The sequence below is a fragment of the Callorhinus ursinus genome, unplaced genomic scaffold (genome assembly GCF_003265705.2).
Source record: "Callorhinus ursinus isolate GAN/ISIS: 27379988/994484 unplaced genomic scaffold, GSC_fseal_2.0 scaffold24, whole genome shotgun sequence".
Taxonomy (NCBI): Eukaryota; Metazoa; Chordata; class Mammalia; order Carnivora; family Otariidae; genus Callorhinus; species Callorhinus ursinus.
Window position 1 is genome coordinate 4,833,332 of NW_027397086.1, and position 27,876 is coordinate 4,861,207.

Here is a 27,876-nt window from a genome sequence, read left to right on the forward strand (position 1 = left end):
CACCTCTGCTATAAGTAGGCCACAGCTCAAATGCACATGTTGATTCTCAAAGTCAAAGCACAGAGAAATGCCATTTGTCTCCATCAGGTGTAAGGGATGTGCTGACAACTGTTTTATGTCTTTCCAAGGCTCTGCTCTAAAGTGAACTGTTTCTGGGGGCGCCTGGGTAGCTCAGTCGGTTAAGCATCCGGCTCTTGATTTTGGCTCAGGTCACAATCTCACGGTCCTGGGATCAAGCTCCACATCAGGCTCCACGTTCAGCACATGCTCTGCTTAAGATCTCCCTCTGTCCTTCCTCCCCCTCCTTGCACGTGTACATGCTCTCTCTCTCTCTCAAAAATAAAAATAAGAAATAAAATAAAATGAACTGTGTTTAAAAGGCTTTCTTTCCCTCCCCCTCTAGCCATTTCTGAACTACAGTGATGCAGCATGGGCTTCTGCATGGTCCCCAACCTGGTCTTCCCTCCTCCAGCCTGATCTCCTTGAAGCTACTCACATGCTGCAGGCAAGGCGGCATGTGTTAAATGCAAGTCCAATCTGGCCATGCCCTTGCTTCAAGCCCTCCATGGCTCCCTACTGCTCTTAGGGGGAATCGGGGCCTCAACTCCCCACTCACAGTCTCTGGGCCCCAGGCGATCTCACCCCTCCCTTCCACTCCAGCTGCTTCTCACAATACCTTCCCCCTCGTTCTCTACTCTCCAGCCAGTTTTTCCAACAAACATGTTTTTCCCTACTTCGGGGCTCTTGCACAAGCTGTTGTCTTTGTCTGGCATGCTCACCTCCCACCTCTTCATCCAGCTTATTCATCCTTCAGGGCTTTGCTCCAGAAAACCCTCCCTGGTCCCCAGACTGGGTCAGGGCCCCTTTATCTGCTCCTTTGCCTTTCCCTTCATAATGCTCAGCTTACTTTTAGTTTCTTGTTCACTGCTAGTGATCCGATCTGGACTGTGAGCTCCACCAGAGCAGAAAGGGTGTCTGTCTCGCCCATCACCTAACAAGAGTGCCCACCCATCATTCGATGGCAGGCTCTGAGAACACACCATCTTGCAGAGGGCTGGCACATGCTGCCCTCAGGCTCAGAGTGTGAGCCCCTCACTCACCTTGCTGTTCTGGGGGCTTTTGGGCATCAGCGTAAACACTTCTTTTTTGAAAATCCTTTTAGGTCTGTTTCTTCTATATTCAGAAATAAGCTGCCTTTATTTTAAACCTCAGAGTCCATAGTTGATAATAAAGGCTTACTTAATCTATGGCAGGGTTTGCTTGTCTGAAGGAATGCCTCAGGTTCTAGAAATTTCCTTCATATATCAAGTCTGGGTAAATTTACCAAGAATGTCTAAATGTTTTCTTACGATTCAGAACTGTCAGAATGCCTAATTTTTTTGTTCCTTGAGAGATCATGATTTTCCACACTGCCTATGGTTACTTTTAGAATCAGCTCTAAACCTTTTAAAATCCATTACATTCTTAATTTTATGTAGCTATTTCCTGGAGGGAATTATAGGTAGTGAAAACCAAACACCCTCTAAGTCAATAAAGCTGTTTGGAAATAAATGGTGGAACCATTCTTTACAGTTCTTGCCTGCTTTTATTATCACTGCAATCTGAATTGGGTATGACCAAGGAGTTACCATCAGATCAATTTAAGCTGCAAATAATTGACCTATTTCCCACCGCTATTTTTATGCTTTGAAGTAACTGGGAAGAAACTTTTTCAGACAGTCTTATTTTTAAAATGAAGTAAGTTTTTCCCTCAGTGTTTTTTAAATTATGTTTCACGAGAAACAGTGCGCCAAAGTGCGGCCAACTGGCCCTAAAATTTGCATGCAAAGGAGCTGAACGACACATGTACACAGTTATTAACACCGGCTAGTGTTATGTGAGGGCACCTCTACAGGGAGTGAGGCACACACAAGTGAAAAGTCCTGAACAGTCCCAGGAAACCAGTCAGCATAAAACCTTTCACAGATACTTGAGAGAACCGTTACAAAAATAAACCCGATTCTTGCCATTAGAGGCAAGTATCTGCTGGAGCAGCATCCAAGGTCTCTAGCAACAGAGGCAACAAAGCAGCAGGAAATATCAGAAACTGACCTGAAGTCTCTCCCAGAGAATAACTCCCTCTCCCTGAGGGAAAGACCTACAGTGAGGACTTTGCCAAGGGAAAAAGAAATGGTTTCAGACGTTTTTTCCTATATTGTACTTTCCAGGAATTATGTAACTATTCCTCCTTCGATAAACAAATCCAGCCCTGGGACAGGTTGGGTTTCCCAGAGGAAGCAGTACTGAAACTACAACCTGGATGTGGGGAGGGTCTGTCCATGGTGATCAGATGGGCAGGTAGGGGCCCCAGCTGCCCTCAGGATGATGGGCCCACTAAGCCTCAGAATGGGATCTTGCTTCCTTCTTTTTAATGAAACTGTGGCACCCCCCTGGTAAACCCTCACACAGTCCTGAGAACAGAAAGCATGTTGGCATCCCCTCCTGTTCTCTCCCTCTTGCTGGGGTATGTCAAGAGTTGTTCTGTATGAGCGTGAGAAATGCAGCCCAATTGGCTGAGGGGGGACAGAAATCGCCATCAGGCTGCAAGCACAGAGCAGGGCAGCTAAGTGGGGCTCTTGGAGGTAGGAGCAGGAGCGCTGAGCCACACCAGGGCCTAAACAGAGCCTCTCCGCTACCTAATTCCAGGAAGAGGCTGCTGAGATGAGGCCATCAAGGACAAGGAGGGCCACGACTCTAGAAACTCGGGGCTGGCCCAGGCTATGTGTCCACTGCAAGTGCAGACCACGAGAGCCATCGGGTAATGGACGAGGGCCCTCTGGCCAGTGGCCTGAGGAGATGACTCAGACACGTGGTCTGATTACAAGGGACAGGGTTCAGAAAGGGGAGACAGTATTGGTCTGCTTTGCCCTCAGAAGCCCAACACAGCACCGCCTTGAGGTCCAAGAACAGAGAATGTCACAAGAAAGAGTCAACACAATTCATCCGACTTCATATAGTGTCTGATGGAGGCCACCCACAAGTTATAAATGGCAGAGAACACACAGGTGCCAACTGCAAGGGAGGAATAGGAAAATAATAACCAGCAGAGTGGAGGCGGGCATCAGGAGAAAGTAGTGTCAAGAGCTTAGGGCTTACGGCCAGACCATGTGGGCCAAGTCCTGGCTCTGCCACTCTCTAGTTATGTGACCCTAGGCAACCTCTCAGCGCCTGCTTATTCACTGGGCCATTGTGAGTATTCATTGAGATAATGCATTACAATGCCTAGCAAAGTGCCAGGCATAGAGAAAGCAGACAATAAACGGCAGCTCTCATGATCATTCTTAGGAACAGAGAAGAGGTCATCCCTAACAATCTGGGAGCACCTCTGCTAGTTGAACCACTGGGCCTGCAGTAGGCAACCCTCGCCCTAATATTATCTAATTTCATCCCTCAATTGATTAGCCTCGGGCAAAGTGGGAATGGGTTTGTGAGCTATGCGTATCAACATGCCCTCCCACTGTAATCTGAGGTAGTGATCTGCATGTCAGGCAGAAAGACACTGTAGAAGCCATAGAGAAGAACAAGGAAAGAATAAGAAAGCATAAAAAAGAAACCATAGAATGATGTTCGATTCAATAATATGGCATAAGGCTAAAAGTATGTGGAAGAGTACTCCCCTAGTAAAAGGCAAGATCTCTCATATTGGGTCCAACTAATTGCAGTTTTCAAGGATCACACTTAAAGCAATCTAAAATATTCAAACCCAAAATATAGTCAAAGGTTTATAAAATGAATGCAAATGAGAAATAGAACAGATTTCACAGAAATAATATCAGACAAAGAAGTAATGCAATTAACAAACAGAATCAAGATCATTTTGTATGGGACACTTCACCATAAATTTACAATTATTATAAACTTTTTTTTAAAGATTTTATTTATTTATTTGACAGAGAGAGAGACAGTGAGAGAGGGAACACAAGCAGGGGGAGTGGGAGAGGGAGAAGCAGGCTCCCCGCCGAGCAGGGAGCCCGATGCGGGGCTCGATCCCAGGACCCTGGGATCATAACCTGAGCCAAAGGCAGACGCTTAATGATTGAGCCACCCAGGCGCCCCATACAATTGTTACAAACTTCTATATACTAAATAATGTAAGGCAGAAGCTATGCAAGGGGAGTCCAACATATATTTCTGTCCTTGATAGACTAAGCTGTCACAAATTAATCATTTAAATATTCTAATGCAATTATAAGAGTAATTTGAGAGATTTCACCTTCTTTTCCAGCACCCATGAAACATTTACAAAAAATGATCTTATGTTAAACCACAAAACAAATGTTAAACTTTTTTTTAAACCTAGAAAGCATATATGCCACATATCCTAAACCCATGTAAAAAAATTAGAGAGAAGACTATGTTTTTAAAAACCAAAGCTGTTCATAGCACCGTGATGTGTGAGAGCCAAAAAGTGAAACAATTCAAATGTCCATCAAATAAATAAATAAAATATGGGGTTTCCACACAATGGAATGTTATCTGACAATGCAAAGGAATGGAGCGATTATGCTCCAACATGGATGAGCCTCGGGCACGTGATAGTAAAGGGGAAAGAGCCAGTCATAAAAGACCACATACTGTGCAATTAAATTTCTATGAAATGTCCAGAATAAGCAAATCTATGGAGACAGAAAGTAGACTGGCGGTTGCCAAGGGCTGGGGGTGAGAACAGAAGAGAGCTGGCCAGGAGGAAAAGGGAGTGACCGCTAATGGGTGCGGGGTTTGTCTTTGGGACGATAAAAATGTTGCAAAATTGTGTTGATGGCTGCACAGCTCTGTGAATAGACGGAGAACCACCGAACTGGACACTCTAAATGGATGGGACGTAAATTCTATCTCCATAAAGCCATTTGAAAACAAGAAGAAAATTAAAGCCCTTAAAAATTAAAAAAAACACTACCTTAACTATTATGTGGATAAAAGAAAAACTGAAACTATAATCACAGAACATTTAAAGAATATCACTGAGAGGGGCGCCTGGGTGGCTCAGTCGTTAAGCGTCTGCCTTCGGCTCAGGTCGTGATCCCAGGGTCCTGGGATCGAGCCCGCGTCGGACTCCCTGCTCGGCGGGAAGCCTGCTTCTCCCTCTCCCACTCCCCCTGCTTGTGTTCCCTCTCTCGCTGTGTGTCTCTCTCTGTCAAATAAATAAATAAAATCTTTAAAAAAAAAAAAAAAGAATACCACTGAGAACACTGTATCACAAAACATGTAGCAGCCATCAAGGCAAAATGTACGCCCTTAACTGTTTTCCAAATTAAAGTGGAGAGAGTAGTATTTATACAAATGAGCCAATAATACAACCAAAGTAGTTAACAGAAATAACAAAACAATTGTAAGGAAAACAGGAGAGATGAACTATAAAAGACAAAAGCAGCAAGTCCATATTTCATCAAATATAGGACATCATTCTAAAACACACTGTTATGTATAACTACGAAAAATTGCTGCCAATTAAACAATGTCACAATGCTTTGTCTGCCATCAATTGAAAGATGCATCCTAACTTCAGAAGTGCTAAAATGTGGAGACAAAAAGCAGATCTTAGGATGACAGAATATAGCAAACTAGAAAGCAGAAGGACAATGTGACTGATAAATACAAAGTCTAATTCTCTGGGAAGACCAACACACATATCTCTGACAAAGCAAATGAAAAAAAGAAAGACAAAACAAAAATGCAAACTGTCAGGAATGCAAAGCAAATACAAACATCCCTACATAGGAGGCAAAAATTTATAGGATAATATTAAATAAAACTATGGTCAAAGAAAACTAAATGAGGAAAAGAACTCTATGCAAATAATTCTGTAAACTTGGGTCAAGTGGACAATTTTCTATGAAAATTAAATTTCCCAAAATGACTTTAAAAGAATTTGAAAACAGGGGCGGCCTGGGTGGCTCAGTCAGGTAAGCGTCCGACTCTTGATTTCGGCTCAGGTCATGATCTCAGGTTCATGGGACTGAGCCCCACACTGGGTTCCATGCTGGGCATGGAACCTCCTTAAGAGTCTCCCTCTTCCTCTGCCCTACCCCCCACTCGTGTTCTCGCTCTCAAAAAAAAAAAAAAAGGAATTAGAAAACAATGTTCATGGAAGATATCTGTAAGTTGTCAAAAATGTACCTCCAAGAAATTAACACTAGATCTCTGAAAATATTAGGGAGCCACTTCTATAAAATCTTAATTTTCCTTATTATTAGTGTTATTTTTAGGTCATAAAAAGACAGAAATATTTTTCATAAAATTAGCATTACCATGAAACCTAAACTATAAGAAGTATTTTTCACCTATCAAATTGGCAAAGGAAAAAAAATGAGAGAGAGAAAGGGAAAGAAAAAAACCCACACAGACGAAAATACACAGTATTTGTTCGCATGGGAAATATAGATCATTTTAACCCCTTGCAATGAAAATGTAAGTTGCTACAGCCTCTATGGAGAGCGTTTTGAAAACATACCTAAAAAAGCAAAAATCTACATATGTTTTGCCCCAATAATGACACTAAGAATTTATTGTAAGGTAATAATCATAACTATATGCAAGAGGTTTTTGCAATAAGGATGCTCACTGCAACATTTTAATAACAAAAATGTAGAATCAACCTAAATGTCAATGTTAGCAAATTCAAGTTTGGCAAATCCATGCAATGGGATTGAGACATAGTATAGAAATGTAGGTAATAACAATAAATTTCACTATAAACATGGATTTTTATATGCACCCAAACAAATGAAAGGATATGATGCAAAACACTGATTATATCTATGTGGGGAGACAAATGATATTGATTTTCTTCCCCTAATCCCTTACAATGAACATATGTTATTTTCTGATCAGAAAAATCAATAATCATTACAATTTTGTTGGTATAAATCTTATAAAATATATTAATAATGCCCAGAGATCCAGAACAGAGGAGTTTGGCCCTGAGTTCCCCTAATTCAAGAGGATGTGGATGAACCTTGTGACCCTTCTGAGCTGTAGGCTGGGGAGGCTTGTGATTCACAGGTTACTTATATAAGAAGCACAATATCCCTTGTTTCAAGGCGCTCAGCAAGGTTCCCATCCTTGGGAAGTACTGAAGGCCTGTTCCAATCTGAGAAGCTAACCAATTACCTCTTTATCCATGGCCCATGCTGCTTCTGGAAATTTCTCAACTAGAAACTGTAAAAACATCTCATTTGGCACTGAGCAGGTTTCTTAATAAATAATAAGCCAATTCAGACTCCTACCTAGATAGGGAATACTGGGAACCATCTTCAGGCTTCGGATATATTCCCGGGTCCGCTTGTAATTATCTTCTTTAGACATCAGGTAGTCCAATTTCTCAAAGGTGGTCTTGTCTTTTCGATTCAAAAGCTGAAGTGACAAGAAAATATAGAGTATGAGAGAGAAGAGAAATAAACCAGAAGAAACTTAAAAAAAAAAAAAGGCTAATAACTGTGCACAAAGACTGAGGGAAATGTCCTAAATGACACATCTGGGGTGTACCAAGTCCTGGATACAACTGAAGATTTTAAGAGGCTGTTACATGCAGAGATGAAGTTTCATGGCCTCGATTTTGTCATTTTTCACAGAATCTCACACTTGGAAGATATCCTCCAAAGCTACCTAGTCCATAATTCGAAATGATGCCACGACACCCTGCACACCTGCCTCCATGGGTGCACAGACCCTGCAACAGCAGGGGGCTCACAGAGCAAGGCCCATTCCAGATGCAAGGTCCCCCAGAGTTTCTGCACCACTACATCAGGTCTCTCCCTGGCTCCATGGCTTCTTGCTTTTTCCTCAACATCTTCACCACTGCTGAAGGCCCCAGGAAATTTGACACGGTCCACTCGTGTGTGTTGTGCCCACAGCCAGGCTGCCTCTCCCATCTAGGCTATCCCAGATTCCCTGCAGTTGATGGCCATGCCATATTTATAGTGGGTACAGTATTTTAATCCAAAGAAGCCAAGCTTCTTTTCCAAATGCAGTCATCCTCGGGGTGATTTAGTTAAGCAAAGAGAGGATGAGCATATACCCACAGCCACAGGTACATAAAGACCCTTTATGACTGAGATCTCCGGTATGTAAAGGCTGGTCACCAGGGAAGGGATGGTCATTGTGCATAAGGAGCCTTCTTGGAAGGAAGAAATAGAAATCTGAACTCCTGGTTTTCCAGACTCATGTTGTGGTTGTCCTGCAAGTCCCAAGCTAAGACCCAGTGCCAGGAAATGGCGAGAAGTCTCCTTAAATAAAATGGCTTTGAGGAAAGGAGTCTAGGCTGGGAGACCTGGTTTCACAAGAGGATTTGGGGGAGGGTCACTCAGAGAGGGCTGGCTTTGGCACAGCATGTGGCTGATGATGGGAGCTCCCCCAAGTTTAGCTTTCAGAACCCAGTGCCTCCAGGATTTGAGATCAATGGCTGAGCCCAGCAGGACATACAGGGCATCTCTGGTCAAGCCTGGTTTTGGGCCCCTGATGGTTGGTGCAAGGATGTGGGCCTGCGGCCCTGCCACGTCCATCAGACTCAGTAGGCCAGTGTTCAATTGCCCCATCATGCAGCACAGAGAAGTGGAACGGTCACTGTCCAGCACCAGGGGAAGCAAACCTTTTGTACTCAAGTAACCCCTTTGGGTTTAGTACAAATATAGTGCAGTTCCTAGGACCTGGGTCTGCAAATCCCAAACTCAGGCCACGCCTGGTGCCTCAGAGAGCCCAAACTGCTCTGGGAAGGCCCTGCCCACTTCCTTGATCCTTGCCCTCCAGAGTCACAGAGGATGCAGCCATACGACAGCACAGCTAAGCAGTGACAGCTTAAGGACTTCAGGGAAGAGAGGCAAAAGAATTAGCTGAAAAAAAGGTCCCAGTGCTGAGGAAGTTGGAGAATAAATAGCAAGCTTTTTTTACCCCACTGAGAAATTCAGGACATATGAAAGTAGAGATGCTACACAGATGCTAGGGACAACGGTTTCTTAACTGGCTTGTGAATCTGAAGCTGCTACTCAGTATGACATGAACAAATGCACAGGAAATAACACGATCTCCCATTTGCTTTTTATACACCATAATGTACACCTCATCTGATCTTTACAAAGCCCAGTGACAAAGACAGAGCCAGAACCAGCAGGTTCGACATCACAGAGGTGAAGTGACCTGTCTGAGAATCCTTGGGGAATGTGACTCAATAGAGGAGAGGGACGTATATTACAGCAACGCGGTAAGCAAACAGAGACCAAGAATCCAGACAAATAAATAAATTATGGGCAAGGGAAGTGTCAAGGAAAGCTCTACATAGAAAGGAGCATTTGAAATGAACATTTAAGGGTGAGAAATTCACTACAGAACAACATACACCCAGATCAGAACCAGATACTCTAGCTGTGAACTGCCCCCTTGTAAAGCTGAGCAGACTTCTGACTCTGTTGGCCGGGAGGCCATTTCTTTACCAAATGCAACCTAGAACCCCACTGAATTCTTTGGCAATCACCCATGTTCATGCAGCAAACAAATTCCTGTTATCCTCACACACTACAGCTGAGCCATGCTGCCATCCAATGCTTCCACCACTGGTCTCTGGACCGAGCTGGGGGACTGCCCATGTCCCCTGCCATGTTCAGCCTCCCTGCCTAGCCTGTCAAGTGCCTCTATGCATGGTACCCCAGAGGTGATCAGCCTGTCATCTGTGTCCTGGATACGCACAGATGGATTTGACCAGGCCAATATGAGGTTGTTCCTGAAAATCACCCTGTACATTTACTTCAAACCAATAATTGGGGTTCGTTAGCAGAGTGAGACAACCAAAGGCAGCCACATTTGTGTGCTTCCTAAATTTAAAACGATGCTCCTCCAGGTCATACCTCCCTCTGTTAACCTTGCCTCTACACACATACTTCCTACCAACCCCCTCACAACCCCTCACCACCCCCGCCAACCACGCACATTCACATACACATCCAGAAGGGCTGGATCTGGTTAACTTCACTCATCTGTTCCATTCTGTGCCCACAAATGAAATTCAGGATGGCATCAGATTTCTGAGGAGTAATGCACAGGATGCCAGAAGACTCAGAACATTTATTTCCCATACATGTATTTGAAAACTACTTGAAAACTTCCTCTAGCAAAATAAAGGAATAAACCAAAAGATATGGGACATAGGAAACAGTGGATCCAATCCAGGAGTAGTAAATGGAGGCTCTGGGATGAGAGATGAACAACAGGCCTTCAGAATGACTGGTTCACATAGTATCAGCCCTGGAAAAGATGTCTCCAGAGAAAGAGAAGTCTCAGTAGGAAACCTGATAGGATAGCACGTTTGTCTGGGGAGGAAATGGATCTATTTATTATACACAGTAAAAAATTAAATTAAAATAAAATAATTTTAAGATTTTATAAATTGTGTAAAAGTCTCATAACATACTATAAAACACATGTTTATTATATATAAAATAATCTAAAAATTATATATTTATCATATATATACATATGTGTATATATATATAACTTTTGACTTCCCAAAAACTTAACTACTAACATCCTATTGTTGACCAGAATACAGACAATATAAACAGTCAATTAACACATATTTTGTATGTTGTATGTATCATATACTATATTCTTACAATAAAGCTAAAGAAAATGTTATTAAGAAAATCATAAGGAAGGGGCGCCTGGGTGGCTCAGTTGGTTAAGCGACTGCCTTCGGCTCAGGTCATGATCCTGGAGTCCCGGGATCGAGTCCCGCATCGGGCTCCCTGCTCAGCGGGGAGTCTGCTTCTCCCTCTGACCCTCTTCCCTTTCATGCTCTCTATCTCTCATTCTCTCTCTCTCAAATAAATAAATAAAATCTTGAAAAAAAAAAGAAAAGAAAATCATAAGGAAGAGAAAATACATAAATAGCACTGTACCGTATTTATCGAAAAAATTCTGTAAGTGGACACACGCAGTTCAAATCCAGGTTGTTCAAGAATCAACTGTATTATATAAAAATCTGGTAAAATATTTGTAATAATATTTTATACATATATGTATGTGTGTATGTACCTACCAGATATACCATCTATCTACCAGATAGTAAACATATATCAAATAACATTATATATTTCACTATTATAAATTAGATACACTACAATACTGTAATATATATACTATATTTTAATATTATACTATAATTATATACCACTATAATACTACATTATGTAACATTATATATTTTAGCTGGTAGGTAGATGGTAGTTAGAGTAAGAATTTTTTAAGGGAATTAGAAATTCCAGGGAAACAAAAAGGTATTCCAGGAAGGACATGTTATTCATAGTTTACTACTTGACTATACAAAGAACTATATTTACACATTTCTACTAACTAAAACACTGAATACTCCTTTAACAAAGTGATTTAACTATAGCAACATGAGTGTTTTGTTTTGTTATTCTAAGTAGGTTCCATGTCCAGTGTGGAGCCCAACTCAGGGCCTGAACTCACGACCCTGAGATGGATCTGAGCTGCGATCAAGAGTCAGATGCTTAACCGACGGAGCCACCCAGGTGCCCCAGTAATATGAGGGTTTTTGAAGAAAGAGAAAAGGTAGTTCAGGAAAACTAAACCAACATCCATCGTACAAAGAAGTCACCAACTATTATCTAAGGTGAATGGTTCAAGAAATTGTAGCAAAAGCACATGGGTGGAAATGTGACAGAAACTACCAGAAGAAACCACTGAAGAACTGGAAGTGGTTGCCTCTGGGGAACTGGGTATGGAGGATGGATCAATGAGTCTTAGTTGTTTCACTAAGCCTTTCTGTACTTAGTGATTTTTAAAATTAATGTGCATGTATTATGTTGAAAAAATTCTTTTAAGACTTAATTGTTTAAACATAGGGTTCATTTATTCAAAAAATAACAGCATTTATTCATGCATGTTTTAAACTTTTATTACAACTAGAGCCATAAACTCACATGAACTGAAGGTCCTTGAGATTTCAGACCTTAATGGAAGCCTCAGGAAGGAGCCAACAAAACTACATACAAGAAAATAAATTACTTGCCTGCATGAGTCAGACAGATACTGAAAGCTTTCATGCTCAGGAAAAGAGGTAAGAAAATAAGATCAAGGGGCGCCTGGGTGGCTCAGTCGGTTGGGTGCCTGCTTTTAGCACAGGTCATGATCCCAGGGTCCTGGAATCAAGCCCCACAGTGGACTCCCTGCTCAGCAGAGAGCCTGCTTCTCCCTCTCCCTCTGCTGCTCCCCCTGCTTTGCACGCTCTCTCTCTCACTCTCTTTCTCAAATAAATAAAATCCTTAAAAAAGAGAGAAGAAGATAAGATCAAGGAAGAGTTCACTTAATACAATAGGAAACTTCACTCTGGCACAGCTGAAGCCGTGAGGCTCTCTGAGATTTCCCCCACAATATTTATAATGACTGGGGTTAATTGTGCAATTACATGTGTCTCCCTCAGCAAATAGTGAATTCCATGAAGGCAGCAACCATGCTGGTTGTGTTCCCGCCACTATTTCCTCAATCTGGTATGGTTCTTGACACAGAAAGTACACTGCCTAAATATTTGGTGAATAAAAGAGTGGAAAAACTAACAATGATAACTTAAAAATCCAAATTCTTGGAAAATTCTGAAAACTCCAATAACTCTTGGGTAAAAGAAAAAAATAAAAGCCAGGATTATGGACGATTTACAAACCACAATGAGAAACCATACGTTAAGCTATGTGATGAGGCCAAAACTGTACTGAGAGGAAAATGCATGGTTTTAAACTCTTTTTAAATTAAACAAGTAAGATTATAAATGAACTAAACATTCAACTCAAGAAGCTAGAAAAATGGGTGGGGGGTAAGTAAGGGAAATCGATTAGTAGATAAAATTAGAAATTGATATGTTACAAAACAAAACTAAATGCCAAACCTATAGAAACAATAACTAGACCCGAGAACTACTTTTTATATCAACAAACTAGGTAAACCCTCTCTACAAACAGGGCAAAAAGCAAAAATATAGAACATTAGGATTGAGAAAGAGTCTGTGACCACTGATGCAAAGTACACTAAAATTACAAAGTAAAAATCAAGCCGCAGGATACTGATATTACATAATTTTCATGATACCAAGTGTCAGCCACACGGGATAAATGGGACTCATAAACCACGGGGTCAAAAGCCAGGAAGATCACAAATCTTGGTCAAATAGGTTGCTTTTGGAAATTTCCCTTATCACACACACTCTGAGAAGCTACATGTGGCACTTGTATTGGACTAATGATGAAAACTTCCCTCATCTGGTAAATAGCTCAAATCTGGAAGCTGTCTCCATGGAGGGAAAAAGAAAAAGTCCCTCCAAATCTTCTTTATGAGGACACTGGTATCTTGTTCCCTCGCCTTGAGAGAATAACTTTTCTTGATACGTGGAAATGCTTTCCAACAGAATAACATTTCTTGATACGTGAAAATGCTTTTCAACAAAGAGCCTGTTGCTCCAAATATGTTAAAACTGGCTCAAAATTCTATTTCAATTCCAGTGTCTACTGCTGGTATGGAAGGAATTTTTAGTTCTGTGGACGACCTATGGACCAATGGATTGAGCAGACTGAGTGTGGAATGAGCGAGGAGTAAAACAAGGGCACTTAGAAGAAGTCATTTTTACCTCTTTTGATACAAACCATCAGTTTCTGAGAAATAAATAAGCTACAAAGTCGTGTATCTAACGTAAACTACTTGCAATGGAGCCTGTCATAAGTAAGATAAGGGAAGCTTGTGACTTGGAAACTTCGTAGGTGTCCGGGATAGCCGTCTGTCCCCGTTTGTCTTTGACCTAAGGCCTTCTGAAACTCTGTACAGATAGAAGTTAACTTATGGAAAGTGTAGTCATGTCCACAGAAAGGCAAATTACGTTTCAAGAAATGCCACTGATTATCACGCTGGGAATACTAGTTTCACAGTCATTTAAAAAATTATTTTGGCATTCTGGAGTACCTGGGTGGCTCAGTCGGTTAAGCATCTGCCTTCAGCTCAGGTCACGATCTCAGGGTCCTGGGATCGAGTTCCGCACTGGGCTCCCTGCTCGGTGGGGAGTCTGCTTCTCCCTCTCCCTCTGCCTGCCACTCCCCCTGCTTGTGCGCTCTCTCTCTCCCTCAAATAAATAAATAAAATCTTTAAAAAAATTATTTTGGCATTCCTTATGTAACTATGAAAGTACAGTACTCTGGATTATCTTTTGATAGTATCTTACTGGTTGTAATATTTTACTGGTTCTCTCACTAATTAAGGACTTAAAATCTTTGGCAAGTTTTCATTTTATATCTATATGAGTCATGAGTTCACCTTTTAAAAATATCATCCTTTAACAGTTTACATGCACACACACATATATACATACATTTGCATGCATACATACATAATCTATAATCTTATAGGACAATTTTTACCATGTGTTTCCAATAATTTTGCTAAATTTTAAAAATTCTGCTCATAGTAACCCAGGGAGACATTCTCACAAAGCTACCAAAGTAGAGCCAGAAGGTTGAGACTTGTCCCCAAATGGAAGCTTGCCAAGGACCCATCCTGTCTCCAGAGTTGGTCTGAGTAGGTGAAGAGTCAGGCATCAAATGTGTGTCCCCATTTGTCCAACCTGGTTGAAAAATGAAAAAGGCTAGCTAAGACAGGGAGGGTAAGAAACAATATGAGAGGGCTCTGGAGAGAACAGACTCCATTATGGGGAGGAGCACCTTCAGGAAGAGGTAGTTAGAGAAACAAATCTCTAAGGATTTCAACCAGTAAAGACAGGGCTGGAGAGGGCCTCAAAGCCAAAAAAAAAAAAAAAAGTACAAACAGTGGCCTGGAGGTAGGAACACACAGGGATGCTCAAGGGAGTAGCAGTTTGGCAGAAATGTTGCTTTGGACAAGACTGGAAAGGTAGTGCACTCCTATGTCTACTGTGCAGCACTATTCACAATAGCCAAGATATGGAAGCAACCTAAAAGTCCATCAACAGACAAATGGATAAGGACAATGAGGTATTTATATACAATGGACTATTATACAGCCATAAAAAAGGATGGGGTTGTGCCATCTGCGACATCATGGGTGGACCTACAGGGTGTTATGCCAAGTGAAATAAGTCAGACTGAGACAGACAAGTGCTATATGATTTGACTCAGAAACCAAATGAAAAAACATTTAAGAAACAAAAAGCAGGAGCAAACCTGTAAATCCAGAGAACAAATTAATGGTTGCCAGAGGCAAAGGGGTTGGGGGGATGGGCAAAATGGGTGAAGGGGAGTGGGAGATACAAGAGTTCGGTTGTGGAATGAATAAGTCATGGGAATAAAAGGCACAGCAGGAGGAATATAGTCAGTGATACTCTAACAGTGTTGTGTGGTGACAGATGGTGGCTACACCTATGAGCACAGCATAATGTATAAACTCGTGAGTCACTGTGTTGTACACCCGAAACTAATGTAACATTGTGTGTCCACTACACTCAAAAAAATTAATAACAATTTTAAAAAGACTGGAAAGGTTGTAGAGAGATGGAAACTTGCCACTTGGCTAAGTATGTTTTTAGCGTCGCCATTTGGAAACCACAGACATATGATGACCATTTTGGCTACTCGTTCTACTCTTCCCATACATCCACTTGACTTGCAAACAGGGCACCAATCACAATAGTTAAGCATGAACAGCAAATACTAATCAAAGGGGGAAAGAATGAATTGACTGTGGCCATGTGTGAACAGGGAATCCCTGTGGCCAGCTCTTGCATCTCTCCCGCACATGGCTTGGGCCACTGAGTGGCTATGTTGCTGGTGGTGGCAGATGCTCCACTGGCCACAGCGGAAAGGTTATGGTTTGTTTTTTGAGGTCAGGAAGTAGGTGTGAAGTAGGTATGAAACCTTTCAGTATTTGCTGCCGTTGCAAAATGTCTCTACTGTGTCCTCTACGCTCTGCAGTACGTTCACTACCTGTGAGCATTCATTAAGCACCACACTCTCAAATATAAGTTTCCCCCTAAAACACCCATCGAGACATACCAATCCTCTTATCCCAGCTCTGCATCTCCCCTGACTCTCAGGGACTGCTCGAGTCCAGGGTTAGAAATCCAAATGATGGTTAAAAATTGGCTGACATTATATGCATTATTATAAAACTGGGGATGGTGAGTGAATGTTCAAATGGCAGGTTAAAAAGAACAGCATCAAAAGGATTATATCAGAACTTCCCGCTTTGGAAGAGTAGGGGGCACAGAGCCCCCAACCAAGCAAAGAGTATGAAAAACCAAGTGAAGACACTGGAGCTCTTCAGGGCGATCACGCCAGCAGTGGTGTGAGGAAGGGCCCGGGAGATCAGCAGCAAGGAGAGCAGCCCAAAAACAGTGATGACCTCAGGTCAGAGATAACCAGGCCTGGCTCATTCGAGAACAGTCAAAACTAATGCTAACAACAATAACAGCTACAGTTAATACTCACCCAACACACTTCCCGATGTGCCAGACACAGTCCTCAACATTTTTTCATATATTTACTCATTTAATCCTCACCATAGAGGCAGGTCCGAGGCTAAGCCCGGGTATCTGATTCAAGAGCCTATGTTCTTAATCTCCATGGGACACTGCCCCTCACTGCTTGGCCTGGGGTTCCCACACCAATTCAGGTCTTGTGTACTCAGACCCCATAGCTGCCTGAGGTACAGGCTGGGGTGACAGTTCCCCCCCATAGGTGAGTTTTTTTACTCATGCTTTCATGGGGCTCCCCCAGGCTGGACAGAGATGTTTTGATGGGTGACACTTGAGGGTTCTCAGGTTCCTATGGGTAGCTGAGTTCCAGCCCCCCTTGTGCACGAGGCCTGCAACCTGGACCTTCCTCCCATGCACTCAGGAGAGCCCCAGAGCAGCCGCAAAGCCGATACACAGTGGCTTCTCAACTGTGCTCACAGTGCTGACTCTGAGAGCATGCTTTATTTCCAGCACATGGTGACTTCCCTTTCTTGGCTTCTGGTTCAGCTTTGCATCTTGGTTTTTAATTTGGTTGTATTTTATCCAGCATTTATTTGTGTTTGTGTGTTTGGAGCAGGCAATCAGGAGGGAGGGGCTTATTCCCCAACAGCTCTGTCTACCATATTGCCTCAAAGTCCAAAACACAATCTGCTAAGAGAGTCTTCTGGCACTCACGATCACTTCCTGGAAACCAAAGCTTGATTTCAAACGTGCCAAGCGTGAGCTGTCAAAGGAACATGCAAGCAGAGGGCTGTGTGGAGCAGGCGTGGGAACAAGGGTCTAGGGCTGCAGAAGGAGGCTGAGCGTGAGCTGCAGAGACTGCCTCCACTGGGCTCTGAAGTGATGGTGAAGCTCTCCTTGCCATCGGGTCCCCAAGGGATAGGAAGCAGATGGGAGGGCGGGAATTGGGGTCAGAGCCTCACAGAACACTTACATCCAGTGGGCGAGAGGAACAAAAGCAGTCAGGGAGGAACCAGTTGTCAGAACAGCCAGAAGAGGACTAAGCCAAGGAAAGGAGATTTTTCAAGAAGGGGGTAATGAAGTATCCAATGTGTGGCAGTGAAAGGAAGGTGAGGGTGACAATGTCAGCAGAGTTCATGACGGGGACCTTCTGAGAAGCAGTGCAGTCACGGCTATGGGCAAGGACAGGGGGATGAGTAATTGGAGACACAAACACTGGTTTCCCCTGCCCTCCAACCCCTCACCCCCTCACCCATCTTGCCTCCCACCTGAGCCTTGGCTCAGGAAAACCTGAAAGAGACAGCCCATGCCTACCACCACCTTCTCAACAACATCAGAGGAGGGCCCCTGGGGCACTACATCAGACACGGGGAGCAGAGGTATTGCCTGAATAAAAGACTCGAAAGTCCGAAATATGTGAACGTCACACATCTGCCTTCTCAGGACCTTTGCAAAGTGGCTGTTCTCCAAACTGCAGAGCTTGATGACCCTGTGTCCCCAGGTGTCTGGAGAGGTTCCGTTTCCAGGTCCCCACCCTGCAGACCAGGCCACCTGGCCCAGTGGCTAGGATTTCCCCTTGCTGCTGCGGATGAGTCAAACTGCCTGGATCAATTCAGTAGGAAAGAGCAAATCATGATAGGAACATGCAGAGAGCCAGCAGAGCTGTGTGCATGCGCGCGCGCGTGTGTGTGTGTGTGCGTGTGTGTGTGTGTGAAGCACATGACTATAATTACTGTAAAGAGTGACTCACCCAAACTCCAGGAATTCCATACCCGCAGGTCACTCATAAGTAAGTCAGCCTCCTCCTGGGACCACCCTGACCAGAGAAAAGGCTTCACCATCATCCTAGCTGCTCAGGCCCCAAACCTAGAAATCCTCTTCATTCCTTTCTTTGCCTCCTCTCCAACATCCCACCACACAAATCTGCCAGGTCTGCCTTCAGAATGCCTCCCTTATCAGTCTCTTCCTCTCCTGTGTACTGCCACCTCCCCACCCCAACCAACACCACCGCACTAGATGCTGTCTGACCTTCTGACCAGGCCCCATTTCCCATCCTGGCCCCCTGCACTCCCTGCCCAGTTTGTTTTCCACACAGTAGCAACAGTAATTTAAAAAACAAAAAATGAAAAGCAGCTGTAAGCCAGATCATGTCCGGCTCTGTGCACTTGAAACAGAACCTAACTCCTGTCCTGGGCTGTAAGCCCGTCACAACGGGCCCGCTGCCCATCCACGGCATCTTGCATCAATCTCCTCCTGGCCCACAGTGCCCCTGCCACACTGGCTCTGAGTTTCTTGATGGCACCAAGTTTCTTCGCACTGCCTGTACCCTCGTCCCGGCACAGCCGGCTCCCCATGTCACTCGGGCCTCAACTTAGTGCAGTCTTCCTTCTCAGAAAGGCCTTCCAGGATGCCCCACGCTCCAGCAGACCCCAGTCCTCCTCTCTCACACCCTCCTGTCTTGGTCTCCTGTGTCACTCCCATTCCCACAGGACAGTTCTTCGCTCACTGCTTCACACACTCAACAAACGTTTATCCATCACTTCTTACACCAGCAAGACGAGACACGCGTTCATCCTCCCTCAATAATGTGTCTGTCAACTCTGACCAACACAAAAGCCCATAAAGATGGGGCCCTTGACCGTAGCCTGAAGGTCTGGCACGGAGGGAGCATTCGGTAAATATTTGATTTGTAGAATGAATAAGAGCCGCACGGTAGGGCGTACTCAGGAAACCAGAATTGACCGAGTCTGTCTTGCGCACGTCGCATGGCCTTGAGGCAGCCAGTACTCGTAGGAGGCCCCCGTGCAGGGATGAATCAGACCCCGCCTGTGTTTTTCCAGGCCAGCAGAAGGTGACTCCCTCCCTGTTTGCACATAAGCCAGCATTTACTAGGGCCTATTGTGTGGGACCTGTGCTCAGTGTCAGTCTCCAACCCATCCCAAGTCACTCAGTTGCTGGCACCCTGCAGGCAGCCACGGACAGGTCAACGGGCTGCCCTGCCCTACAGCTAATGACCAACTGGCCCTCGCTGGAGGTCATCCATCGTGAAACCAAGTGGCAGGTCTCTGACACACCCATAACTCCCTTCTGTCCAGGTTTCCCAGATATCCAGGGTTTCAGTGCCACCCCAGGGAGAGCACTTGGGGAGCTAGTCACAGCCTATCCCTGAGGGTCCGAGTGCCAGTCTCACTTCCCAATGTGTGTGCCTCTTTCTCCTTTGCCCTATGCCCAGCCTGACTCCAACATCAGGCGGCAGCACCAACAAGCCATCCAGTACCGTGGCCGAGAACACAGACTGTGCACGCCAGGAGAACAAGACTGCGTCACACCAGCTCCGGCACTCGCCAGCCCTGGGATCGTCGTCAGGCCACCACACCTCTTGGAGCCTCAGTTTCCTTCTCTAAAAAATGAAGACTCTAGGGGCACCTGGGTGGTACGGTCAGTTAAAGTGTCCAACTCTTGGTTTCGGCTCATGTCAATCTCAGGGTCACGAGACAGAGCCCCACGTCAGGCTCTGCATTCAGCACAGAGTCGGCTTGGGTTTCTCTCTCACTCTCCCTCTGCCCTCCCCACCTCCTCCTCTCTCTTTAAAATAAATAATTTTTTTAAATGAAGACTATAAAAGCACTGACCCTCTGGGCTGCTACAGCAGTGTCTCCTATGCTCCTGCTCCTCCCAGCTCTGTGGGCCCATGAGGTCTCCCCAGTACCAGGTCAAGGGAGAAGTGGGGGGAGGGGAACAGCTCTTTTTTGGCAATACTTCTATGGCTAACCTCATTGCCAGAAATGGTAGCAAATGAAAGAAAAGATTCAGCACAATAGACATATACAATGCGAACAACAAGCATATACTCAGCTGGGCACCAGGGATACAAAGAAAAATCAGACCTCATCATGAAAGAAGGCAGTCGAAGGGAGAGGCAGACCTGTCGACAAAACCACAGAGCAGATATGCTGTGTGCTTGTAACAACAGGTGTGGAGAGAGTATCAGGAAGAGATGCAGCCGCCAATTCCACTGGGCTGGGGTGATCTGGATGAAGGTGAAAAAGGATGACTCGGGCCCCCTCCATTTCCCAAATGCTCTGTGCCAACCACTGTCCTAGGGCCAACGGGACAGGTGAATGAGAGGTGGCTTGCAAGACCCCCTTTCTGACCTCACCAACTATACAGCTTCTGCAGGTCATGGAGAGTCACCACATTGCTGACAGTGAGGTTTGTGCACACCGAGATTCATAATTCATCTCTCTGAGTCCGCACATAGCTCCCAGTAGCCCAGGAAAAAATAACAGCATCTAAATAATGGAAAATTCCTTTGAAAAAGACTCTCTAGGCAACTTTTGAAAAAGGATGGACTCAGGGACTCACAGGCCTGGCAACAACAGGAGAGACCAGTGACTTCCAAACTTGCTTTCGACCTCCCAAGCCACTGCTGACCTGAAATCCACCCAGGAGCCCAGTACATCAAACTGATGTAAACAGAGCTGCTCTGGTGGGAACAGTGCCAAGGTGTCTCCTTGGCACCTTCCTCCTCTTCCCCATCCCCTGGTGGCCATCAAGGCAGCTCCACGGAACCCTTGGGGCTCCACGAAGCACTGACACAAAACCACTCATCTAGGCCAACCTCTGAGTAGATAGAGGGAAACAGAAGTCCCACAGAAGTCATGCTCTGAACAGCGGCTGAACACAAACCCAGTTTCTGACTCTAGGCTAAGACGTCTCGCTCCACTTTGCTAGGGCTAAGGGTCTACGGAAAATAGCAATTTAAAAAAACAAGGCTCATTTCTGATCACCTACAACATAATCCCTAAGTGTTTTAAAGGTCCCTGAATTAGCCAAGTATGAAACTGAGCCCAGCCCCGCAGACTGGCAGAAAGAAGTTTGGAAATGAGTTGCAGAAGCACAGCTGACAATTCCATATAGTTTCCTTCAGTTCCATGGGACATAAACAGGTCTTGAAAGGTTTGGGCTGTGTGGCCGTGGGAGACCCTGGACCAGGCGGGCCAGGAGGTGAATGCTAATGAGCTATGGAAATAGCAATTACTTCCCCCATGTCAGGCACTGTGCCAAGCTAAGGAGGATAAAGAGGTCTGAGATATTTTTAAAGTATTTTTACAACAGAAAAACTTTCCTACAGCCTCAATTATATAACTATCAGACTCCACCTCTGAGCTGAAATTATCCATGGCCTTCAGGAATAAAAACAAAACAAAACCCCACTTCTCTCTACATGAGGACCACAGGTTTCTCCAGAGAGACTTGTAGCTATAGGGCAGCTGCGAACCATCAGCCCAGAGACCTTCCCACGGGCAGTTCGGAGCCTGTCAGAGAAGAATGCCAGCCAAGTGGAGGGCAGAAGTCATGTCACTGACCCAGCCACCACATGTGACGTTATGGGTCCAGGAAGGTCCACTTGAGGGGGCTCTGGCCCCAGCCATGTTGCCATCCTCACAACTTCCTCGTCCCAAAATGAGGCTCAGGTCCCTGAAGGAGACAGGATCCCAGGGAACCCACAGTAATCCTCTGTGACTGGCAAAGGGCAGATAGAGAAAGCCTTCGGGGGCTCGAGGAATGAAGAATTTCACCAGTGAAATGAGAGCCAAAATCAAAGGAATTAACTTACAGCCCAAGTTTTTGTCAGCCTGAAGATGGGTGCACTTTGTAATGCTGATACCACAGACATGAGAGAATGAAGGTTGTTGAGTTCTAGAAGTTTCTGGAAAAAAAAAAGATATGGAATAGATTATTTTGCTGCTATAAACAACAGAACAAAAACATGCTCAAGTGTTACCAAATGTTGTCATATTTATGAAATTCAATTATACTTAAAAATATCTCATGTAGAAAATATAGTTCTATGGAGTTCATAGAAACCATATGCTCTTTTTCTTTCAAATTGTCAAAAGGTGAGTCTGCATCTAAAACACCTGCAAAATTTTATAAGCTGACTAGTCTGGTTGCTGGATAGAAACGTGGCTCGGGATAAAGTTTGATAATGTCCTTTATGTTCTTTTTTTAGACAAATCAGAACTGTCCCAGCGGGCTTCTGTAAACTGAAGCCTTGGCTGTGCCCACAATATCCACGTGGGTCTTCTGCGACTACCTTACACCCAGAACGAGAGGGGCTGAGGGAAGATGTCACCAATCTGTGTGATCCCCTCCGCCAGGAAGAGAGAGCTCTGGCTTCTCGGTCAGTTGACCATATGCTCCTTTGAACCAGACCCCACACTGGTGAGAACACTTGGATTCAATTCAGTCTCACACAAGTTCCCTACCATGGAAGACAAGAGTAGGGGACACAGCCTAGAGTAAGTACAGAAAGATGTAACCGCTCTGTTCTAGGTTTGGTGCTGAGGGAAACCTGCTAACGGGGACTGGGGTCCACTTCTCATTCTTGGGAGCCAGTGAGGTTTGGGCTAGCGAGCGGGCTCCATGGCTCCAATCCCAGCTCCCAATACCCGTGTGTCCTGTAGCGAGGTGCCTGAGCCTGCATGCTCATATCTACAACAAGGAAGGTAACCACGGCACATATGCTACATGGGATGGTGCGTGCAAAGTGCCAGACCAGTGCCTAGCACCAGGGTGAGTGCTCTGTGCCTTGTGGGCTGTTCATCCCTTACTGGGAAGACTTCTCTCCTGCCTGCCCCCTCACTTGTCTTGGGTATACCAAGCTCAGATGCCCCTTCCTCTAGTATGTCTTTCCTGACCCTGTTCCCAAATCTAGGGAGCTTGGGGACCTTGTCTGTGTTGCCACAGCAGTGTGTGCATTTCCTTAGCACACTGGACTTTAGTCGCTTTTACCCGCTTCTCTCTCGCCCTGGACCACGTGTTCCCTGACAGCAGGGGTGAAGCTGCATCTGCCGTCATATCCCTAGGGCCTCATACAACACACAGTAGGGCCTAGTGAAATGAATGAATAAATAAAAAGGCCTTATGCCTAGTCCTCGCGGCTCTGTTCCTACTCAGAGATTTCTCCTTTACCACACAAGTTAATACTTCCTTTCATACATCTTGTAACAATCTCTAATTGTTTCCTGTGTGTAATAATAGATTCTCAGAGAGGACTGAATTTCATCCTATGTATCTGAATTGCTATGCCTGTCACACAATTTCTTTTAGAGCTGAAGGTCCTCTGGGTGATCCCCTAATCCACCCCTCTCATTTTGTAGACGGGAAACCAAGGCCCAGAGGAAGGAGGGGCCCGCACAAGAACACACTTGGTGCACCGTGCCAATACGATGAGCCACTGTTGGAAGATGGCAGAGATTAGGGAGGGATCGTTTTGGATTCTTTGGACAAGCACCGCAAACTCGTTGCCTGAAAGCACAGGAGGGCTAGAAGTCCATCCCGCTTTCTCTCATGGCCCAGCACGAACTCACTGACAGTAACAAGCATCGTCAAGCCCAGCCCCAGCATGGTCCCAAGCACTTCAGAATGCACATGACGTCCAAGTGTCTGTTGCCCCTGACATACTTATGGATGGATGCCCTTAACCTTCCCATGAGGGGCAGCGGAGCAGCTCTCCTGAAGGCCAAGAGACATGCTCCAGCTCACTCGCTGTAAGGTCCTGGGCAGGGACACTCACTTCTCTAAACCTCCCCTTCCTCCTCTAGAAGTGGGAGAATAACAATGTGAACTCCAAACATGATCATTTCAGTAGAGTGGCTGCTATGATGCCAGCTCATAAGGGCATCAGTAAAGCTTAGTGGGCCTAGGATCTGGCTGGGAACACATCACGTGCACATAGCACACAGCGACCCAGACAGAACAGCAGTGCGCTGCCCAGATGCAGGCAAGCCCTGTGGTCGCAGCAGCGTAAGGAGAGGAGCTGACAGGGTGATAAGAGTGGTCCGGGAGAGCGCGTGGCATCACTACCTGGGCTGCCTGACATAAGGGAAGAGGAGGGGGATACAGACGCAAGCCTGGTGCTCAACAACTGGCAAGGACAGAACCTATTGGGGGGCAGGAGGCGGGAGTGGGGGCCAGCAGGGTCACCGGGCCTAAGCCTGAAGCTCAGGATGGAGGTGGGGTGAGCTCTGCTGACTGCGGACAAAACTGCAGGATGGGATGATAGCTCGTAGCCCATCAAGCCCCAGTACTGGCTGAATCTGAAGCAAGAGGATGAATGGACCCTAGAGGGAGCCCCCATGGCCTCACAGAGAGTCTGAACAGCCAGCTAAAGAGAATGGTTGGCTGCCACAATAAAGGGTAGATGGCCATACCACCATGCGTGCACAGGGACGGGGAGCCTGAGTGGGCACCTAGGCCAGTCTTAAAGCCTACAGAAGTCAGGTCAGAGCCTTCTGTTTGAACCCAGCCCAGCATGCCCAGAGCAAAGTAGCTCTCAAAGTACTGAGGAAACACATTCTGTAAAAAGGAAGGAAGGGAGGGAGGGAGGGAAGAAAAGGGGGAGGGAGGGAGGAAAAAATAATAATAAAGAGCTTACCTTGGCTATTTTCACAAAATGGCTCAGGATTTCTGCCCTTATTTTTAAAGTCTGTGCTGTTAGAATTTCTCGAACAACCCAAAAACTGACCTGTAGAGTCAAATACACACACACACACACACACACACACACACACACACACACACACACACACACACACACACACACCAGAGAAGTGGTTAAATACTGGACCACCCATGTTGCCCTCACCCACCATAGACATGGATTTCCCAGAGGTCAGGAAGCTGGAAGAGCACAGCCTGGGGTTGCAGGTGGTTGAGGGTTCCTTTACGACACCCAGCCCTGCAAACGGGCCCCTCCTTCGGCACCTCCTCTGGAACACAAACAGCGGTGCCAAGAGAGACAAGTACCCCTATCCAGGGGAGTTACTGGGCCTCCACAACATATGAATGTCTCTGAAGCTGTGGCAGGAAATTTTGAGATGAATAGACAGATTCCTGCTCAGAAGGCCCCCAGTTGTGGGAAAACCATGGATAGACGGATAGACAAATGGCCAGACAAACGGATATGTTCACTGGCAGTACCACCATGAGATCTACACCCCCAGCCAGACCTCAAGTAAGTAGGATTCACCAATATTTGCACAATTGTAACAAATTTAATTTTCTAGGAGAGGTTCACCCAATAAATTATATAATATGAAATATCTTTCAAAGTTCCATAAAGCAATGCAGGTGAAGGGACATGTTTTTCTAGAGACCACTTACGCCAAAAGGACATGTTGGTACTTTGGGTTCAGAACATTATTCATGCTTAAAAACAAAACATTATCCATGCTTGACCTCTCACAGAAATCAACATTCTGGAGCCCCTGAATCCTTTTGGGAACAAGCAAGTTATCTACCAGGGTATAGCTGACTCACATGACACCTCAGTACAACACAGAAGGGGCTCCATGCCTAGAAAGTCTGGGAAGTGGTTTCTTTCTTGTTTATGTCTTGCTACTGGAACAACAGTGCTGTGTGACACACAGATGCCCAAGAGGAGAATGACAGCACAGCCGAGGGAGGGAAAGAGAGAGAGAGAGAGAGAGAGAGAGAGAGAGACAGCTGAGGAGAGTACAGGGATGTGTGGAGTTGAAAGGGAGGCAAAGGCATCTAAAATATAAAGAGAAATAGGGATATTCCAGAGTTAACAAAGCACCTCTACTGCTGCAACCAAAATTTTTCCCTTTCCTGAAGTAGTCACTTTTCAACGAGAAAACAAGAGTAACCGAGAATCAAAAATTTGCTTCTTATGTTAGGCAGGAATATTATAGAAAAAGTTTTTTCCGCGTAATTATCTGCGGTTGCCTCCAGGACATGCCTGGGTTTCCATAGAATCATTTTTTCCAAGGCATTGCCTAAAATTAAGTTCAGACTCAATCATTTACTAGCCAGTTATGGAAGAAAGATTTTCTGGACACCAAATGATACACCCATAAACCTTATATTTTAATACATGCACATTTTTATGCCATATAATCTCAAGTGTGATAGTTTATAATTTAATAGATTCCTGCATGCCAAAAAATCACACATATTTAAGGCATAATTATGGAACATGGCAGAGTTGATAATGATCTGCTACAGCACACAGTGTGCAGAGGCAACTCCGTGTCAGTTCAATTCAACAGACTTTCATGCAGCCTCTTGTGTGTGCAGGCTCTGGGCACTGTGAGTCCAGACCCTATCAGCCCTTGCCTGATACGGAGGTGACCAAAGAAGGTGGCAGGATCCTCTAGAAATCACATGGCAATCCTGGACGTGGAAGAGGTTCAACCGAAGCAGACTGGAACATGGGGGAGGTAATGACAGAGGAAGGCCCACTGGAAGAGGTAAACCTTGAAAAATGGGTAGACTTCCAGCAGGTAAAGATAGGATTGGGGTATGGCAGATATACATTACGACTGGGGAGGGCTGAGCGAACCGACTGGTCTGGAGTTGCAGGTGCCCTGTGGAATCAGGGTAGAGGGGGAATCAAAGCTGGGAAGGGCACTGAATGCCAGATGGGGGGGTCTGGAACACCAAGGTGACAAGAAGGTCCTTAGGTGCTATTCCACATGGGGAGACGTCCAGGGGCTTCCGAGCAGAGAAGTGACAGAGCCTTCTGTAGGGGCGGGGACACCCATCAGGAAGCTGATGCAATGGTCCAAGTGACAGGCAGGAGGCCTGAGCCAGGACCATGCTGAAGGAGATGGAGACAAGGGGCAGATAAGAAAGACATTACACAGGTAGAATCAGCAAAGTTTCAAACGTTTTTTATTCTCTTTTCTAACTACAAAATTTAAGAGAAGCTTAATGCAGAAAACAAGGGACACAGAGAGAGGCACCAAAGGCAGAACTCATTTGCACCCTCATTCTCGCATACAGACCACCCTGACAGCCATGTGGTTTCTGTCCTTCCACTCTCCTTTCCATACACAGAACACGTATCTGTCTTTTTCAACTAAATTGGTATATATTCATCATATTATCACAAGAATTTTTTAAGTGACTAAATATTCCTCTACAACATAATGTTTAGCAGCTGCCAAATATTCCATCTTAGGGATGTACCATCATTGAGTGACCTCCTATCGCTGCATAGCTTATTTCTAATCATTTTGTTGTACTAAACAATGCTGTGGTGAGCGCCTTTATACATACATATTTATTCATTTTTAATTAAGGTCTTAGGATAAATTCCAGTAAGGTGGAATGAATAAAAGCATGTGTACCGTTTTTTCAAAAGTATATATTAAAAAGTTGGCCTCCAAAAGGTCTATTTGTTTATCCATCAACAAGTTTGAATTGATCCATGTCTTCACGCACTGGCAAGTATCAGTTATTACAATTCTTTTTTTAACTAACCTAATGGACAAAATAATGTCTCATTGTTTCTATTTTGCATTTCTTTCTGAACTATTCAATTAACATCTTTTTTGTACTTTTTTTTCAGTTTTTTGTTACAAATATTT

The 27,876-nt window shown here is 44.8% G+C and overlaps 1 protein-coding gene across 5 annotated transcripts in view; it reads right to left on the reverse strand.

Moving 5' to 3' along the window:
* The window catches only part of RALGPS1 (Ral GEF with PH domain and SH3 binding motif 1), a 267,587-nt gene that overhangs the window by 154,576 nt on the left and 85,135 nt on the right, over positions 1-27,876 (reverse strand). For all 5 annotated transcript variants that reach the window (XM_073905731.1, XM_073905734.1, XM_073905733.1 and 2 more), the window contains exons 6-8: positions 24,918-25,007; positions 22,095-22,187; positions 7,266-7,392 (exon numbers count right to left, since the gene is read on the reverse strand). In XM_073905731.1, the coding sequence (XP_073761832.1) occupies positions 7,266-7,392; positions 22,095-22,187; positions 24,918-25,007 (310 nt within the window). The remainder of the gene's footprint in view (positions 1-7,265; positions 7,393-22,094; positions 22,188-24,917; positions 25,008-27,876) is intronic.